We start from the raw sequence: 20,532 nt of genomic DNA, 5'->3' as shown, positions 1-20,532 counted from the left end.
GATCTAACCGAGAGGCAGTTCAAGGCATTTCAACTGAATGGGGGAAGGGGCCGTCCAAACTCATTATCGGTAATCTAATTTATCATTCGTCATTCAGACAAAGAAAGCAAATGTTATAAATGTTTATTGAACTTGTTTTCAAGGAGCAGTAAAAGAAAACATTCGCAGTTTGCCGAAGCAATCATCATTCATGGCTGTTTTTCAACTGGGCTCACAGGATTGCATGATATCGTAAGTGTTCTGTGTTTACTTTGGCTGTTGACTCATGAAAGGGTCAAGCGACTGGGTACTGCATCATGTTCTTTTCTGGTGATGATGGGTCAACGGGTCAACTGAGTGATTTGTCTGTCTTTTTCTTTCTTTTCTTTTTTTTTTTTTTCTTTTTTTTGTTGTCTAATCCAAGTTATCGCAATGCAGTGGGGCTATTATGGTACTGTTCGGTTTTTTTTGGTATTTGTTTTGTTTTGTTGTTGTTTTTTTTTTGTCACGATATGATTCATTCCGCCTTGAACAAGAAGGAAAGTGTGGGTGGTATAAATTACCAATAACAACAATATTTATGGAGTATTGCCATGTGCACACATGCTACTTTAAGTTCTACATTCTCAACATACCGAACTTTGCTAGCATTTTCTCAAATCGATTATGGAAATTCTGAACATACCAGATTACAAATAGGTTTGCTTATGACAACAAACTAGGCAGAGGTTGATTCCATTTAATTTTACATGAAATTCGAACGTGGAACACAAGCGTGAATCACCATCGTTTTATGTGATATTGATAGAATTTCGTAGATTCTCAAGTTAAAAATGCGATTCTTTACGCTGTGTGTGAGCTTGGGTAATATCTGTGAAATATGAGTATCTTTCTTGATGAGCGTGGCAAGAGGCGCAATGCCTCCTGGGAAGACCTTCTAATCCTCCTATCAAATACCCTACTATGCATAAATTTGGCGTGGCAGTACCCTTTAGAGATATCACGGAAAGTCTTACTGCGGCAAGAGACAGAAGCGACAAAAATGAATCGATTGCTGTTCTCTCTGACTGTTCTTGTGCTGATGGCTGCACCTGGTGAGTGCTGTACAACTCTAGAGCAGAATGTATTGTAGAATTATCTTACGGTAAGGTTTGAGATATTTGTGACAGTCATCGCTTGACAATGCAGTTTATAGGCCAAAACTGGAACAAATAGAATGAAAATGGCTGCGAAGTTACCTTTTAGTATTTTCAGTGGCTTGTGTATCTACTATGTTAGCGTTTCTCTCCCTCAACCGTAAAATCATCATTGTAGATGCGAAACACTTGTTGCGTTTGTGGAATAAATGAATTATCTCTTCTTGAGCTAGTAGGAGAAATATCTTGCTAGAAATTGGTCAGATCTTTAGCTTTCTTTCTTTAGGAATGATTTCTGTAAAAGGGTGGATGGACCTTGATTTAGGCTCCAATAGATGTCTCTCAAATGTCATTTAGTCTAACCAAGCATGTCCTTCGCTTAGTATTTGTAGTCACAAAAAGCAAGCCATGGCGGAAACGGCGAGGAAACCTTTGTGAAAGAAGCGCTTTACAAAGCGGAAAAAATAATGGTTTAGGTCATGCGATTTTTGGAAAGTTGAGAGAAACATTTAGTGGAAATTTCGGACTACTGGGCCTTAATCAACTTAAGATCATGCCCGGCTGCTAGGCACGAAGCCAAGAAATGTTATTCTTGCCACAGTACCTGTACAAATGATGAGTAGTTTGCAGGACAACTACATGCATTAGAAACTGAATTAGAGCAGGGGCACTCGTGGATTTGCGTTTTTGTAGTGTTACTTAATTTCCATTGTGGTGATCCCAAATATTGCAGTGTGTGTTGTTTATGTTGGGAAGATCCCGTGATCAGCGAAACTAATCTATTTGCCTTGTTGAGGTGTCTTGTTCAGTACACCCTTCCAAGACAACCTTCGACTGAATTTTTTTGTCCTTGTCATAGCTAAATTTAACATAACTTGGTCGCAAATGTCTTTGATCTAGGGTGCTATGATGGGGTGTTTTTGCACATTTTTGCTGTGTTACGATGTTTGATATTTTAAGCTCCTTGATGTCCCATTCATAGAAACTCAGAAAAAAAGTGTTCCTATCACCACAAGGATCTATTTTTGTTTCTTCGTCTCTTTCTCATTTCCCTTTTTTTTCTATTACGAGAAGCGCTTGTTCGGCATTTCAACTGAGTGGGGGGAGGGACCGTCCAAAATCATTATCGGTAATCTAATTTATAATTCGTCATTCAGACGAAGAAAGCAGATGTTCTAAATGTTTATTGAACTTGTTTTCAAGGAGAAGTAAAAGAAAACGGGGGCAGCGTGGCCGAGTGTTTAGCGCGTCGGACTCGCAATCCGTCGATTCGAGTCCCGCTCTGACCACTACCTGGATTTGCTTCACGGTAGCTCCGAGTTCAAATCCTCGGCCACGCTTGTAAATAGCCAACTGGTTTGCCTCCGGCCAGTTGGGGTTCTTAACAATTTATGTTCAATTTGAATTATTTGTAGCTAAGTGTGGTGCCACATTAAATAAATAATGACTTATGACTCATGAATTAAAACATCCGCGGTTTGCCGAGGCAATCGTCGTCCATGGCTGTTTTTCAACTTGGCTCACAGAATTGCATGATAAAATCAACTGAATGATTTGTCTGTCTTTTTTTTTTTTTTCTTTTCTTTTTTTTAATTTTTTTATGTTGTGTAATCCAAGTTATCGCAATGCAGTGGAGCTATTGTGGTTCTGTTCGGTTTTTTTGGTATTTGTTTTGTTTTGTTTTTTTGTCACGATATGATTCTCCGCCCTGAACAAGAAGGAAAATGCGGGTGGTATAAGTTACCAATAACAACAATATTTATGGAGTATTGCCATGTGTACACATGCTACTTAAGCTCTACATTCTCATCATACCGAACTTTGGGGTCATTCTCGGTGTAAAAACCTGACGAGATTTTCTTTGTTTCATGAGATATTGTTTTGCTGTACGCTATTGTTTATAATGTTTTGTTATCTTTGTATTACGTCACTCGTGAGCTTCACGGGTTTTTACACCGTGGATAAGCCGCACTTTGCTGGCATTTTTTCAAACCGATGAGGGACATTCTGAACATACAAGATTACAAATAGGTATGCTTATGACAACAAACTAGGCAGAGGATATTTCAAATCTTAGTCGGGGAAATGGTTAGATATTCTAATCTTCTCCGATAGGGAAGAATAAATCGAGGTCCCGTCTCCTGTAGGGTTGAGGGTAGGAGACGTTAAGTACCCGCACAGGAGATCACTGTGTGATGGATTTCCTCCCCTGGGGTGGGATAGGTGGGTTAAAGAGGTTAGGTGTCAATTGGGACGAAAGTTCTGTTCCTTTCACCTGCCATTCCCGTGGCGAACAAATTAAATTCCTTAAATTCCTTAAAAATTCTTGGCTTGCTGGTTGCCCCCCTTTCACCCTCCACATTACAGAAATACTCCCCTTCCTCGGTCTGCCTCTTAAATAATGAGATAATGAGCTTGATATTTCTCTCTCGGGATATTCAACGAGCTTGGAGTCCACGGGGCCAAAATTACGCATAGAAACCGAGTGCGTATAGATCACTTTCATAAATGGCTGCCGTATAAATATTCTTTTGTTTAAACTTAAATTAGCCCTACTGGCCTCGCTTGAGATAATGTATTCTTTTGAATTTTGTACTGGAGAACGAGGCCAGTAGGGCTAATTTAAATTAAACAAAAGAATATTAATCCGAGTTGTTATTGTTGTTATTGGTAAAGAATATTAAATTGTTGTTATTGGTAAAGAATATTAATTTTCGAGTGCCTCTCTCACGGAGTTCCAGCGGCACACCGGCGTAAGAGTTGCCCGAAGCGTGCTAACATCATTTTTACTTTTCACTGATTTTATTTTTACTCTCGCGACGGAATTTGCCGAAAAGGAGGGACTGCTCACAGTCTATCTATCATGGAGTAGGTGACCACTACTAATGGCTAATCAGATTGCAGCAGCTGTGAACGCTAGTCGATTTTAAGAATTGTCTGTTTTGACGTTCCTTCCTGTCTCGAAGGCTTTAGTAGATAATATCTGAACTCATTTAAGATTGTCATCTTACTCTCTGTGTCATCAGGTTGTGCCTTGAAATGCTATGTGTGTTCTGGCACTGAAGATACTTGCAGCAAGAGCAAACTGGAAAGTAACCAGGCCGTCTATTTGAAGGAATGTTCTTCGGTTTTTGACAGGTGCGCTAGGAGCTGGTCTAAGAAAGATGACGTGAACGCTGTGGGGAACGACTGCGCCAACGAATCCACCTGTAACTATGCAAAAGAGCTTTGTGACAAGCTTAAAGATAATATCAAGGACTACGAGTGCGGGGTTGGTTGCTGTACTAGCGATGCCTGTAACGCAGGCTCACCTGTGACCTTTAGCTTCTTCCTATTGACCGTCTCCTCTGTTCTGGGCCTGGCACTAATGAAGTAGACGCAGACCAAGTAAAGATACTGACGTGTTCCCAGCACTGATTAATAGTAGTTTTATTGGGCAGGATGGAAAGTCATTATTACTCGCACACAAAAAAGTAGATTTGTAGATATAAGTGCCTTACATTTGTAAGCCTGTTAGTTTGAATAAATATTTTAAAATGATCCTAGACAGCAATGATACTTTGATTCCCAGTTTGCTTCTCATAAGATGACTACACGTCGTTTGTATTTCCACCTAAATCAGTCCCTAAGTTACGCATGCACTTACGACGGCGGCCTTCAATTTTTGGTAATTCCTTGTACGTTTCTTCATTAGCCACATGTTAATTAGATATGACATAATAACATGGCTATGGTTTTGCCGTAGATAGCAATTTAAGGCGGAAATTAAGGTATATAGATGTCACACGGTCATCTCTGTGAATTGATGTCCTGTAAGTTTTTGTTAGTCGCAATTTTCTTACGAAACCATTTTGCGATGTAAATGTCTTTTAGACGACAATGAACAAATGGCTTCCAAATTTAATTCTCATTTTACCTCTATCGCGCATCAACTCAGATCATTACTTCGTCAAATGAACTTAGACATCTCCAAACGTATTCATTTTGTCGATTCAAGAAAAGATGCTGGCATCGATTTCTCTATTCCGCCTGTTACAGAGAGAAAGCTTATCGATTGTCTCAAAAATATAAGTTCAAACAAGGCTAGCGGTATTAACAAATTAAGCGCGGGGATGCTTAAATTTGCAGCTCCTATAATGATTTCCCCGTCCATTGCCAAGTTAATCAACTATTCCTTCAGCGAATCGGTTTTTCCTCAACGCTGGGAGACTGCGAAAGTATTTCCATTATTTAAAGGTGGAGATTCGGAAAACGTGAACAACTATCGTCCGATATCTGTGTTCTCAGTACTTTCAAAAGTCATTGAGAGGCATGTACACGACACGCTTTACAGCTATCTGTGATAATTTTCATAGCTTATTTTTATGTACTTGTTGGGAATTAGATAATTGCCTGACAACACAGCGGTTTTCCCGATAAACTCGCGCTAAAATCAGTCACTCACGATATAATTTTTTAACAGATATATTTTTCTCTCACAACGTGCCGAGTTTTTTTTACAACACACGCGGTGTATTTTAGAACAAAGGATATACAATCGGTGAATGTTTCCTTTGATTGGTTACAGTTACTAATGATAACAGATTCGATGCCTATCCCTTTCCGGTGGACTAAACAACGAAATTTTAAACGCGTTAAAAAGGTTTTGATTATGCAAACACACGATTTCCGACATAGTTAAGCAATAGTTTTGAATATCTATAATATTTTTATTGTATTTTTAGTGCTAGGAGTGCCACTGGTTTATTAGTGTTCTTTACTATTTTAGTGCTACCCTCATTAAATAAAGCCTTTACTTACTTACTTCTAATCTGTATGACAGACTGCTCAAAATCTGTGTTCGGCAGGGGCCCGCTTCTCGAAAGTCCCGGTAACTTAACGAGCCCGTAAAGTTGTTTTGTCACGGCTTTCATTCAAGATGGGGATTTCAAAAGTTTTGAAAATGATGCAATAAAACTATCAGCTAAAGAAACAAAAAGGACTGGTTTGGGTGCCAGAATCTGCTTTTCTATCCTTAAATTTTGATTTTAAAACATGGCTTCGGGCCCGTTAAGTTTCCGGGACCGTTCGAGAAACGGGCCTTAGGTCTCATATCCTATGGGGTGACGGTCTGAGTCAAGGCCGCTCGACTGGAAGGACATCTTCGGAATTTATTAGAGACTAGCCTTTCAGCCGAATCCAAGAAGTCTAATTCATAGAAACCGATTTATAATTTCCTCAAGGTTTTATTCTTTGTAAAGCTGAAGTCGTTCAATCTTCCATAAGTATTCAATTGTTTGCATACATCCAAGATGGCAGAAAGTCTCATATAGTCGTGAACACGCTAGGCGTGGAACGACTTATGTTAGGGGTCAGAATATGTAAATTTTTACTCCTTTAGATGTTAACAAATCTATATGTCAGCGGCAGAACAGTTGATATCGATTTTCCAAAATAATACCAGAACACCTCTATCGACTTTTTAAAAGTAATACCGCGACATTGAAACATAATTTGACTTTTCTCCGAGGGAGTTCCGATTAATACTCGTCGCAGTCAGTACATGTGTGACCGATTCAAAGTTCTTTGAAGAACTTTGACTCCTCGAGTAGTTTGCTTGTCGATCTTCCAAGCTCACAGGGGGTTTACATATACAATGAGCCTCGTACGAGTGAATCTTAGGGGCGAAACTTTGAGCGAAACTTTGATCGAACCTATGAGGGAACCTGTGAGCAGCCATATCAGCAAAAGTATGAATCAAGCTTTAAAATGTTGAAAATTACGTGACACCAGAGCACTGCCTTTATCCGGAGTTTTGCGGACGAGTTCACCTGTTTGAATTGATGTCTGTGAAATACGGTTTTCTAAGTTTAGCTCGTGGACCGTGTGCAATATATACCTCATGAAAATAAATTTTTGTTCGCGGCTGCCAGAAAAAAGTTCTTTGCTTTCAGCTCAATTTTTTTCGTTCAAATCCTATCTTTCTGATATGAAAGGAATTGGGAGCAAGCCTCGTTTGGAAAAATAATGGTGGATACCCATATAGCTGAGTCATTTTCTTCGTGGATAACAAACCATGCCTAACTTTGCATAAATTTGGCGTGGCAGTATATTTGCGAAACTTTGATATCCAGAGGTAACGTATCAAGTTCAATTCTGACTTAAGAAAGGAGCCACAAAAATGAATCGTTCACTGTTAACACTGACTGTCCTTGTTTTGATGGCTGTCCCAGGTAAGTAATGTGCAACTGGGGAACTAAATTAATCATAGAATATCCCATAGTCAACTTTGCGGTTTTCTTAAAACTTACTCTTGAAAAATGTGGACTGCAGGCCGACACTGGGTACGGTACAAATTAAACTCAAATCGCTCTATGATTGTCGTCTTGTATTTCCAGTGGCTTCTGTTGTTACCATGTATGTTAGGCTTTCTCTCTGTGAACTGTACAAATGCGAGACACCTGACGAGTTTCTACTGAAAGAGATTGTCTTATCCTTAGTCTCCTTCGCAGCCGCTCGGGCCGGAGTCACGCAACGCTCCCCGTCGGGACGGGGAGCGTTGCGTGACTCCGGCCCGAGCGGCTGCGAAGGAGACTATCTTATCCTATGCCAGAGAAATAACAATCCAGTATGAAAATATTTCAGATTTTTAGTTTTTCTTTCTTACACTTCACAAGCGAAGAATGGTAGGCTTCTTATTGTTGTTTGCTTCACGCGCTTGAGATGTACTCTCACTCCTTGTCTTTCCACATGACTACATTTGTGCTTTTCTTATCGTTTGCCGGAAAATCCTACCAATTGTACTCAGTCCCATCGTATTTTACAAGCAGAAATACATCATTTGTAATAAAGTTCAAGCCCTTTCCTGAGCTGACCGATGTCCTGTCGCCTGAACAGTATGAAACCTCTGGCGGATACTGGCATAAACATAAGCTCGAAGAGGTCCTGCATGTATTCTCCCAACCGGGTTTCCGAAAATCCGCCTCACGAGCCATTAACTCCCCCCTGCTCTCCAGAAACGCGATGTCATCGTGATATTAGTACTGCAACGAGATAATTGTGAAACACAAATATTTATGAGTTATATAATAGCGAATCCAAGTGCTGTGTGAAAATCGATGCATACGCAATATTAATTTACAACACACATTCTTTTCAGTATTTGGTGAGAAATCGTCAAAGCGCGCAGTTTTAGAGGACGAGATCAAATCCCCATATTCACATTCCCGAATCGGAGAAGACGTTGTTAGAAATATTGATAAAAGTTTAAGACTATAAGCGAAGAACTCGCCCTCGCCAAGTGCATGTACAATATTCAAGAAACATAGTAATTTAGTCAACTAATATCATCACTCTAACCGTAGCTAGTGCGGTAGTTTAGCGAGTGAAATGCTCGTTGCAGGGATCCCACACGTTGCTTTCGAACTGAATTGTCTCAAAATGTTTAGAAACGTAGCGAGGACTGTTAAAACAGCTTGATATTCCTCCGCGGCGGCTTTAGCTCATTCACAAGTAACAGACTTAAAGCTTATCGTGTTTATTTATGCCTAAAATAAATTGATACAAATAGTCTCTTTAAAGATGTGTGTCTTATTTCCACTGTTTCAGTCCTCTTTCCGGTCAGGCCCTTTCTTCTTGGCCTGATCGAGAAAAAAAAATTATAAAGCAGATATTTCTCACAAATAAATTGTGCTTTCAACAGCGAGCAGGTTCGTATGATTGTTGGCATAAAACTTCCCTTAGATTGTGCTTGAAGAGTTTAAAATCGATAGTTTGGTCGTGGGGTCTACTCGCCGAACTAGTGGTCGAGGTCATTGTTCTGGCACTTTATCTTTAGCTAAGGCGGGGTGAAGGATGCTTTGAAATTCCGGGTATGATTTAAAGAGCGAGAAGGGGGTATTACTTTAAAGGACGGTGGAAGGACGGGCGGCCACAGGGTTTTTAACCCTTTAACTCCTAAAAGCGATCAACATTTTTCTCTCCGTAATCTCTTCGCATTATCCAAAAAACAGGTCACGAGAACTGCTCAGGCTTATCAGGTAGGAGTAGTTATCTTGATCTAACACCAAATTCACGTAACTAATCTACAAGGAAATGTGTAATCACTAGAGGGGAGAATCAACAATCACATTTTGGGAGTAAAAGGGTTAAACCCTGGCCCTTTTAAGATAAAAAATCCAATCACGTGTTTATGCACCTTACCCTGAAAAATATACCCCGCGGGGAACATATGGCAGCAGTAAGGACGAATAAGGGAATGCCGTTGAGGCCTTACGCTTCCATTTTGTTCCTATGTCGTTGTAAAGGTATCGACTATCGAGGTTTGTACGAGGCGCGTCACGAATAGAATGGGCGTATCTTAAATGAGACAGAGATCCTAAACGTGAGGACGATAAAATGATCGGGATTCTAACAAGCCGTGCCGACAAGGAAAGGTTAAATGTTACCCGTAAATTATAAAAAGGTCTTATGCCTATTGGACCTTAACCTAGACTGCGTAAAAACAAAAAAAGCATGCATGATACCATGAACTTTGGCGAGTGTAATCTGAGGAGAGAAAGTAGAACAAAGCGACGTTAGTCAACAAGCTTAAAGGAACTAACTAAGGACAATCTCTATTCAAATGATACGTTTTTTGCCAAGGTTAGAACTGCATTACTAACCAGAAGTCGCACGGTTTATCTCATCTGTCATTATTTTTTTTCTGTTTTTCAGCTTTTGCCATAAAATGTTATGACTGCAAGGGCACTGAAGACAATTGTGAGAAGAGCAAATTGGAGGAAAACAAGGCCAGCTTTTTAAAAACGTGTCTGATTGGCGACAGTTGCATGAGATCCTGGTATAAAGAAAAGGACAAGGATGCTGGAGTCACGATAGATTGCACTTTCCGATCGCTATGCGAAGGCTACCAAAAAACGTGTCAACACTTAAAAGATACTAAGAAGGACTACCACTGCGCAGTTAGCTGCTGTTCTGAAGACGGATGTAACGCAGGCTCATATTTTACCGTCAGCATCATCCTGTTAGGTTTTTGCTCAGTCTTGAGCGTGGAACTGCTGAAGTAAGCCAAGAAAGGCTTTGCCAGGCTATTGCTGGCTTTTCACTTATACAAATACTTCCTCTTCCTCTTTTCTTTACGTTTTTTATTCCATATCTTTTCAGATAGCTTCATTGACTGTGTAATTTGCAATACTTCTTTGGCACAGCGTTCAATGTTTATCTTAGATGCACCAACATATTGAAAGCAGAAGATATTTATTAAATTTAAAATTTGATCTAGAATGTTGCTAAATTTATATTATTCTAATTTAGGTCGGTCACATTTCATATATCCCCACTAAAACTTTGAGCATTATGGCCTAGTCGTTCAAAAGCCGATTAGCGCTTACCCAGGGTTAAATTTTAATCCAGGTTTATTTATTAACGGCCACGATTGGTGTAAATTAACCAGAACGAACAGAAGTGGGATGGTGACAATTTGTACCGACGACAATTTGTACCGACGACAATTTGTACCGACGACAATTTGTACCGACGACAATTTGTACCGACGACAATTTGTACCGACGACAATTTGTACCGACGACAATTTGTACCGACGACAATTTGTACCGACGACAATTTGTACCGACGACAATTTGTCGATGACTGACCGACAATTACGGAGGTATCAAACGTCAGGAAGAGCGACAAAAATTCTCTGCTAAATTCTGACCTTTATGATATTAGTCACACTTGAAAGAAGAGTGGAATTATTTCCTTGGAGTGGATCATCTTGAGCTTGAGTTTATGAATTACAGAGAGATCCCTTGTGGTGATTTAAAAAACTAAGTTGTAAAGGCTAAATAATTGGTTCTTTTTCAGCTTGTCAAAAACATGAAAATTTGGCAAAACCCCCTCTTTCAGTGGTAATCATTTTACTGATAGTTTGTGTCGAAATCTAGTGACTGCACAAAGACATCATAAAAATGGGGGTTGATTGGTGTGCATAAGGAAAAATAAATTTTAAGGATAGCGTAAGTGGAAAATATAAAATGGATCAGAAAAGATTTATCGTAATTTTGCAGTTAGAAGTGTGTGATATGTTTGATCGTATACAAGGGGTAGTGTTTGACCATACTGTGGATATCCGATTGAAACTAACATTGAACAGTTCTAAAAATTATGCACAGTTCATGCACAGATCATGCATGGACAGCTATCAACAGAAGAACGGTCAGTGTAAGCTGAAGGCGGCTCATATTTCAGACTTCTGCCCAAAGTTGTTTCGGAGATTTACTTTTCAAGGCATCAATGGATGCCCAAGTTGGCTTCCGAAATTGTACAATCTTATCTTTGGTCTCTTGACTTGCACGTGGCTGGTCCATGGCGAGTGAGGATAGCTTTGTGGCTATCTATCACCGATAAAATACGTACGCTGTTTGCAATGTTACTTGATACTTACGTAAAGCTGTTCTTGACCACTCTGGGTAAACGTGTGACGAAATTTGACCATCTGGATTTGAACATGTTTTGTTTTGTTTTGTTTTGTTTTTATTGATCATTATTTCTCCGTTCTCCGTCATGTTTCGGTTCACGAGACCTTTTGATTTCCCACACTCTTGGTGACATTTTCGTTGAACTGTGGTTTTTTGTAATCATAAGACCTAGTTCGAGGTTACAGACAAAAAAAAAAAATAAACAAATGAACGACAGGGACTCCCCCCCCCCCCCCCGCTTTATAGAATTTGAACTGATCGAACCACGAAGATTCCACAAACCGTAAGGCTAAAAATATGACCGCAATGTTAATTTTCATCTAAAGCGACGTATTCTTTCGTGGCACATTTTTCAAAAAATTGTTTTAATGTCCATTAATTCAAATGTAGTTCATAACTGGAGTAGAGGGAAAACGTTCAATAACAGAGTGTGCAATCTGTAAGGACGGGGCTGAAAATAAAAATAGTCAACACTGATCATCACGGGCTGATGTCAATTTTATCAATCATCAGTTTCGTCAATTTCAAGTTACGCTAAGCTATAAGGGTCTATTATATTCGCCCACCTAGGCTGACTAGGGCAAAATAAATCGACTCTGATTGTGACCATTCGGAGCGCTTACGCGTTCTCAATCAGTTCACCGCAACAATGTGTTTATGTTTGCTCTTAGGGACTTTAAGCAAACCACGACGGCTACGGCAAAGAGAACGCGGAAAAACAATAGATCTAATTGGCATAACAATAGCCCAGCACGTGCGTTCTAAAACTTTGTACATTTCTTAGCCGTCCTTTGCAAAAGAAGCACGTGAAATCACCAAAATTTGCGTCGTCTGCGAAGCGAAACCGCGGCGACGAATTATTTTAATTTACCGTGATTTGGAACTCAACGCTACTTTTATGCGATATGTTGAGTTTGAGGTCTGGTGCCCTATGAGATGGTAAACGCATGCAGTCATTGTCGAAATTCTAACTAAAAGTAGAAACTCATTTTTTAAACGACGTGTTGCGTGGCGTTGCCGTCCTGACTGCTTAAAGTCCATAATTAATCTGCATAAGGCTGAGCATAACCTTGTGAAGAGTATGAGAGAAAAGTGCGACATCCCAAAACTAAATAGAGATAATAAAAGAGATATTGCTTTTTAGAAAGAGAAAATAAGAAGACAGAAATCGACAATCAGGGTGTCGGCCGACTTACGTCGATTTCACCATAGATGTTTTCTGTTATTCTGTCACGCAATGCTAACTATAATCAAAGGCGGCTAGCGTTCGAATTCTGCCTGCTGTTCCAGAATAATATTATGTGTTGTAAGTTTACCCGAGGAAACCCTCGAGAATATCAACACCAAATTGGCTCGCATAGCGAAACAGAACAGACAAGACGGGCCGTATGATAATACGGATAACAATGGGAAGAAACGCGTGAAGTATACTGTATTATACTACTAAGCGTTGTTGCTGTTCAATGTCTGTTTAAGTTGTAATTTCTACGGTTTTCTGTTTACAGGGTCTTCGTTTTCGTACTACGAAAACGAAGACCGGGTCTTAGGTCTTAGGTCTTCGTTTTCGAGGGTCTTCGTTTTCGTAACACCCCGTGTACGTGTGAAGATAAACAACTTAAAAGAAACCGTTTGAATAGGAGGAACGCATTTCTTGTATCGTTGCTCATGGAAGTGACTGCTGGCCGGGCAGTTCGCCTGCTCCAGGCTCACAGTTAGCCGGAGAGTAAGACGAAGTTCAATTGTAAATAGCGAAAACGAAGACCCAAAACGAAGACCGAAGACCCTATGGTCTAAAACGAAGACCCTGTCATCTAAAACGAAGACCCACTGGTGTAAAACCATATACACTATGCTAAGTTGCTCCCATTTCTATAGCGCATATTAAATTAAAATGTCATCTGAGAGCGCTACATCTGAGCGCACACAACAAGTGTCAAATTGTGTAACGCAGTCAAATTCCTAGAGTGTCGAAATGTGCGTTTAAGTGACGAGTTTAGTACATTTCCTCGTCACCAACATTAAATTTTAGATTTTTCAAATGCATATCGAGCGAAATGACAATGACGTGACTTTAATAATACTGCGTCATACTGTGACTGTACCTACCGCTTGATAGACGCTTGAGCCGTTTTAAAGGCCCGACTCAAAGGTCATCTGTGCGTGACTTGCAAAGCTACATGAATAATCTTGTACAATCAAAAACAGCACATGCAATGTCCCCGGGAAAATTTGTAATTGATTAGATATTGGGCAAGTGTAAAAACGAAAACCAGTTATAGAACTGTCGCGGCTGTGATATAGGTAAGATGATGTCATACACCAAACTTGAAAACTCTTTGAATTTGACTTGGGTCTTCGTTTTCGACACATCCGAGTTACGTGCGATAGTAGCGGACAAGTGAAAAAACGAGGGAAGTTTGGGTCGGGCTGCGAATGAACGCGAAATAAACGCGATGGCTACACGTGTCATGTTTCATTTTCTGTCCCTCGTTACATTTCGCCGAGGTGAAAAAAACTTCGTCCTCTTATAGCAAACCTGGGTCTTGTAGAGAAAGCAAAATTGATGCCGGGGTTTTCACGCGGACATCTCAGAGAGCCCATCCGTTGGAGAGAGACTAGAGCGACTATCTCTACTAAAATACCTGGGGCATCCTCATGGCCTGAACCAGGAGCTTCCTTCTCTCTCTCCCCCCATTCTCTCTCGCTCAAATTTTTATCCAGGAGACAGCAAATATACCTAGGTTGTCATGCATTTCTGGGCCCATGTCGCCTCTTTAAAAGTAGAATGTGTCATGTTTGATAGTCGCAGCGTTGGTTTTAAAGATTGGTGAGATTTCAGTTAACTATAAAGCTAATCAAGAAAAATTGATACCTTTTTTTTCCAATGTTCTCTAGCTGCTGCTTTGAAATGTTACACGTGCAAAGGTAATAATGACTCTTGTGGCAAGGGAAAGTTGGAAGGCAATAAGGCCTTCTATTTGCAAACCTGTTTGACAGGGTTTGACAGGTGTATGAGGACTTGGAAAAAAGGCAAAAACAGTGTTACTGAGGTGTTTAGCTCGTGCGCAAAACAATCCCTCTGCGAACAAGCGAAAGAGCGTTGTGAGGATAGCGACCACGAATGTGCGGTTGGCTGCTGCTCTGACGACGCATGCAACGGAGGCTCCGCTATCGTCATTAACAGTATCTTGTTCATTGCCTGCTATGGCACAGGCCTGGCTCTTGTTAACTGGTCCGTCAAGGACTAGAGCGATGTTTATTTTTCCTGCTAGTTTTAATTTTTGTTACTTTTATCAGAGGTGGTCCAAACGAGCTATTGTGTTTACGGGGTTTAAAGGTCATAAAAAGGAATATCTGAAATGCTGAAGAGATGTGTATAACTGAAGTAGTACAAGTTAAAATGTCCTCGGTATGAGATATCTATCCCTTTGTCCATTGGTATTAAATCATTTTGTAGTTCAATGATCTCGACATTTCCTTAATATTGCATGATTGTGGGATAAATTCAGATCAGATTAAGCGTTCGCGTGTGAAAAAGAAAATAAACAAAAAAGATTTTAAAAAATAGCAGATGTTAATCTTAATAAACGCTAGAAATATTTTTTAACAAATAGCGCTCGAATTGTTCCAAATGTACTAGTCAATAGATCTGGCATGAAAACTGAAAAGCTTTACCAAACGATCTGACCTTTTTTATCTTTTTTCAAAGAAGGGCTCAGCAGTCATCTTAAATAGTGCGCACTGCACTCTGGGCTGATGACGTGTAATGGTTGCTCGGTGCACTCCCGGAGTAGTTTTCATTCTTGTTAATGCTATATTGCTGTCGTCTGAAGAAAAGTTTCACGGTGAATATGTCACAGATCTTCGAATTTCTTTGTACCGCGTCGTGTGCTCAACACGTGAGGGGAGGCGGAAAATATGTCACTCTTTTCGCGCTCCTCTTCAAGCTCTCGCGGTCTTCATTTGCCTCCCGGCGATAGAAAAACGCCACTAAAATCTTTCCCGTCACCAGGAATGCAACATTTAGGGTCCAAAATTTAAGAGCCACTGACCATAAATATCGAGAATCCGCCGACAATTGCAAAACTTCGTAATTCGTTTTATTTTTTCGAAAGGACCCTTTTAATGAACCTTTTTCGAAAATTGTATCAAAAAGTTCTATCGCGCTTTTTTTTCTCCGAAAAATCGAAAAGTTCGAAATACGCCCAAACGACCGTTGTCCCCTCCGTACAGCAATGAAAAATTATGCAACTTCGGTAACTTCGTACCCTACAACGCGATGCAATCCCCGCTTTTAAATTTTGTATGCTAGCAGTTGGTCCGTTAATCTCTTAGAAAATATTAATTTCTTGTTATTTTGTTACGTTTAAGTCTGAATAGTAACCCGTTGAAATAAAGAACTCCGCGTCTCTTTTGCAGAGGTAAAATAAAGGTCAACTTCAGTGGCCTATGAACAGGTCTGCCATATATACTTACAAATCCTAATGTACATCATCGTAAAGCTTTATCCTTGTATTTTAATTCCTCCAATTCTCTGTCTTGGCCCACCATAAGCGGCACTTCCAGGTTTACAAGAGTTTGGGCTATTTTGTCAAAAATGCGATGCGAACCACTGAACAGCTGTCACGACGCATTGAAAGGCCTTTAAACAGGTCTTGTATGATATATTTACAAATCGAAATATATATTATCCATTAAGCTTTATCCTTGTAGTCTAAGTCCTCTAAGTTTCTTTCTTGGCCCGCCTTAGGCGGCGCGTCTAGCTTGAAAAGAGTTCGGGCTAAAATGACAAAAAATGTAATGGACATCCAAAAGACGGCTGCGAGGGAGACTAACCGCAATGCACCCATAGAAAATATTGATCTTTGGTCCCACATGGCTTTGTCACGCGCTCCTCACAGGCTAGCACGTCAGAATCAAAACTGTACCAAGCAGGAGACGTTTAACTCCGAAACAGATATAGGAAAGGAGCCAAAAAAATGAATCGTTTGCCGCTTACATTGACTGTTCTTGTGTTAATAGCTGCCCCAGGTTAGTGATGTGCAATTCCTTGGATTAGTTCAGCTGCAGTAACGAAGGAGTTTCCGCAGCACATTCAAAACCAATGAAGCTGGTAGACAAAGTGAAATGATCGAACTGGCAAAAGTGATAAGTTCTGAGGCTGTTGGGCGGGGAGTTATCGATTAATAAGTAAAAAAACCGACACACTTTTGGTCTTTATTGTTCAGTTCATGTGCAAGCCAAATTTTAAGGAATTCAGACGATGCCATCTATACTCTATTTTCATTTGAAGAGGAGACATCTTGTCGAAATAATATTGCATGTTTCTGACGGTAGTTTGGAAAATATAGAATGCTGGAATTCCGTGTCGGAATATCCGGAATACCCGGAATTCCCGGAATGACCGAAAAATAATAAATTGAAAAAAAATAAAAGTAAATAAATAAATAGATAAGAATATTGATGATTAAAATTAATGGTAAATTTACAACTTAATCAAATAATTTCATGCCAAATTTATCTCTGCTGAGGGTCCGAAAAAAAAAAAAAAACACTTACCGCCGTTCATGAAGATGCACGTATTAGAATTAAAAAAAGTGTGCGTCAGGCCAGTAGCCCATACAGCCTAAGCGACGAAATATTTGTACCCTCCCTTCCCCCTGGATGGGATGCTAGTCCATCACATGGTTACTACCCGTTTTAAATTCGCCTCCACACATTTACACACCTGTAGGATGTTTAGGGCGCAAGGGCCATTAAGCCGGGACGCTTTTCCAGCCGGAACCATTGCAGAAGATTAAACAAATGCAATATTCGCAATTAGTTTAATAGTTTCAATTTTAAAAATCTCCCAACTATTACAAACTAATGCTCTACCTTAAATAATTATTAACCACACATTGGGAGCTATCAAAGCAGCTACCAGCCGTCCCCAGTTAAAATTGAGAGATCGTCAGTTACTCGACACCTTTTTATATATACCTTGAATATGTATAGCTTTCAATATAAACCTTTACTGATGGATTCTTCTAAACAAGTAAACGGACAAAAAAGGACTTACTCCTCGGTTGTCTTTGGAGATGGTAAGTTTTTTTTCCAGTTATTGTTTTATGGTTGTGGTTTTACTTGAATGCTAAAATTGACCCACCACGTGGTCCGTTGTCTTTATTGGTGGTACACCTAGCGATTCCGAAGTGTATAGGCACTGTTTATCAATTTTTTCATAATATATTTCTATTTGTAAACCACGCAGAATCGAGAAGTCCAGAGAAAGAGCTGGAAAAAGGGTAGTGGAAACCCTATTTAGAAGTATTTCTACCGTAATTGTTGATGATTAAAAAAATATGCTGAAAAGATATGTTTAGGCCGCTAGGGGAAAGTCTTTTTGAAAGCTCAGTTATCTCATTCAGGTGAGGCCCGTCCACATACACTTTAAAAGGTGTTGGCGGGTCTACGCGACTCCAGTAATTCGCAAATAATTCCTCAAGCCTTCATATTTACCTTAGCTCGCGAGAAGCGAGACTGATTGAGTTGCAAGGCTGCGGGCTAGAACATATTAAGCAATGAACGGAACTGCATCATGAGACTGTCGCATTACCGTCAAATTTTTATTTCACCGGAAATCCGTAAAAAACCAAAGACTAAACTTTTTTAAGCGGAAAAGGAAATTAAATTGACAACCTTAGGGTCGCATTTTAACCAGGTTAAAGAGGAAAACGTCAATCACGTGCACGCAGGCAATTTCTCAGCCGGCAAATAAACATTCCCGCGAATTAACCATGCAGCAAAACAGAACACTTTGAATCGCGATTTCTTCCTCCTCTTTTCATATGATTTTTGCCCGAGTTTCCACCATCAAAAGAGGAATCTGGCGCGCAGCTGGCATTGCTTGTGCAGGGACACTCACATGTTCTAGACTGGCTGGCTGAGTAATTTTCAGGAGTCGCTGGTGCGGACCTTATAACTTGCCGGAACGGTTCGGTGCCTCAGACATCTTGCTGTTGCGGATAACTGAGGCTGTAATGTCCTGATAAATCGCTGTAGGGGAAGAACAGTTCTCGTCTATCCATAATCTCATGTAGGTAAGGAACACGCCAACTTGTAATGGAGAAATTTCCCGCTCTTTCTGGTTTTATCTGCTCTAAGCTATACGCCACACGCACCCATAAAATGACAACTTTGGCCGCACCGGGCGCAGTTCTCTTTGTTTCAAAAATTTTTGGCAAAATCGGCCAGTCCCACCCAAGCACACCGGCGTCTTTCATGATTTCTAAAATTTTTCAAATATTTGAAAACCGCAAAAATTGGGTGGTATTAGAAAATGCTTGTGCTGACAGATTTTAAGTGCGGTCGCACTTTGGGTTTGCTCGCCAAGTACTTATCGTATTTACATCCCCTTTTCCACTTAGAACCCACAGTGCTTGAGGTCTGTCAATGATAGATCACACTTCTGGTTTATTTACCTTGAAGCAATCTTCGGCACCAGTTTGTATCTTGTAGGCTGTAAGCTACATGTAGTTCTAGTATGTGCATCTCCGTGAACAGTGCCATAGGTAGTTATTTTTTACGTCACGCGATCTCTGCATTTTATCGAGAGAAAATTTTGCATTTTTTTGGTTTTACTTAAAGTGAACTGATTTTCTTTTTTTTCCTTTTTAATTTTTATTTTCACTTTATTTTTACTTTTTTAATTAATTATTTTTTAATTATTTATTCACACTTATTATTTTTAATTATTAGGTAATTTTTTTTTCAATTTGTCATTTTTTGGTCATTCCGGGAATTCCGGGTATTCCGGCACGAAATTCCGGCACGAAATTCCGGCACGAAATTCCGGCATTCGATCTTTTCCAAACTACCGTTTCTGACCGCGCCTTCTCAGAACCCCTGAAGTTCACTGCAAGCAAGGGGGCGTCCCGTGTTTCTGGTAACGCTTACAAGCTACTTGTAACAAAGCTTTGGAAGCGCTTTTCTCTGCTTTGATTTGCGAACCAATTTGCCAGAAATTTTCGAACTCGGGATGTCAGAATCAACCGATTCCCTTGAAAATTGACATTGTCAAAGATCACTGGTTGAAGAAAATAACAGTGTGGCCCAATTTTTATTTTCGAGATATTTTTGGAAATATTATGAATAATGCAAAGTTCAGCAATAAAAAAAACATACTCGAACTTGAAAAGCTTATAAATTTTTCAAGTAGAATTCTATCAACAATCTGCGCAATAGGTGCTGATCGACCCTCCAAAGACTGATCGCCGAATCAATATAACGCAAGCACTCATAAATCGATTGAAGACACGTTAGAAGTTTTCTCTCTCCTCGATTATCTAATCTGCATTTCAGAAAAATAGTAAAAATTAAAAAAAACAAACAAACAAACAAAACAAGGAAGTTATCGAATATTTGCAGTTTGTAAGCTTTCAAATTATGTCAGTTTTATGGGGATCAATTTAAGGCACTTGCTTTAATTTTCTGTGACCCAACCATGAACGTATCTTGTAACCTTAAGCTTCTACGAAAATGTTTTTATAAGTCAGGTATCGGTGAGACTTAGGGAAAAACATTATCTTTGCAAATCCTGGCTTTGGTGATTAGTACGAACCCTTGTCACTCTCGGAACGTTGTCCAACATGTTCTGCTTAAAAAAAATGATCTTTTGTGAATCAGAACATCCATAGTTTTGTACTTTTTGGGTAGTAGCTTTCCTTTCGTTTTAAACCAAGGTAAAGTAATATATTCATCGAAGGTTGGAGTAACCTTAAAATTGAAATGACAGATTAGTGGGGTGAGGGAACAGATGGTCGCCTTCCGATCACTTAACTTTACCCAAAAGGGTTAGAGTTTACCGCCAATGACCTCCGGAATCCAGGACTCCTTAGGACAAAATCTGTTCATTTTCCAGCCCTAAACAAGACTTGTGATCCCGAGAGCCATACTTCATCGGGCAGTACTCCTTAGGA

At 39.8% G+C, this 20,532-nt stretch overlaps 3 protein-coding genes across 5 annotated transcripts in view; all 3 read left to right on the top strand.

Annotated features, from left to right (window-relative positions):
- The window catches only part of LOC111346975 (uncharacterized), a 51,201-nt gene that overhangs the window by 29,432 nt on the left and 1,237 nt on the right, over positions 1-20,532 (top strand). The window contains exon 1 of one of the 3 annotated variants that reach the window (XM_088740789.1): positions 16,459-16,603. The exons of the other annotated variants lie outside the window; for them this stretch is intronic. Within the exon in view, the coding sequence (XP_088596915.1) occupies positions 16,552-16,603 (52 nt within the window). The 5' untranslated portion in view covers positions 16,459-16,551. Of the gene's footprint in view, positions 1-16,458; positions 16,604-20,532 lie in introns of those variants that run through there. 3 annotated transcript variants of the gene reach the window in all.
- On the top strand, positions 916-4,655 carry LOC111336116 (uncharacterized). The gene is made up of 2 exons (XM_088740813.1): positions 916-1,073; positions 4,142-4,655. Exons 1-2 carry the CDS (start codon positions 1,022-1,024, stop codon positions 4,489-4,491), a joined length of 402 nt encoding a protein of 133 aa, XP_088596939.1. The 5' UTR covers positions 916-1,021; the 3' UTR covers positions 4,492-4,655.
- LOC148741419 (uncharacterized) lies at positions 6,210-10,376 on the top strand. Its single transcript, XM_088740838.1, has 2 exons — positions 6,210-7,327; positions 9,810-10,376. Exons 1-2 carry the CDS (start codon positions 7,276-7,278, stop codon positions 10,157-10,159), a joined length of 402 nt encoding a protein of 133 aa, XP_088596964.1. The 5' UTR covers positions 6,210-7,275; the 3' UTR covers positions 10,160-10,376.

This window comes from Stylophora pistillata, chromosome 1, assembly GCF_964205215.1.
Source record: "Stylophora pistillata chromosome 1, jaStyPist1.2, whole genome shotgun sequence".
NCBI lineage: Eukaryota > Metazoa > Cnidaria > Anthozoa > Scleractinia > Pocilloporidae > Stylophora > Stylophora pistillata.
This window is presented reverse-complemented; position numbering and strand designations above follow the sequence as displayed.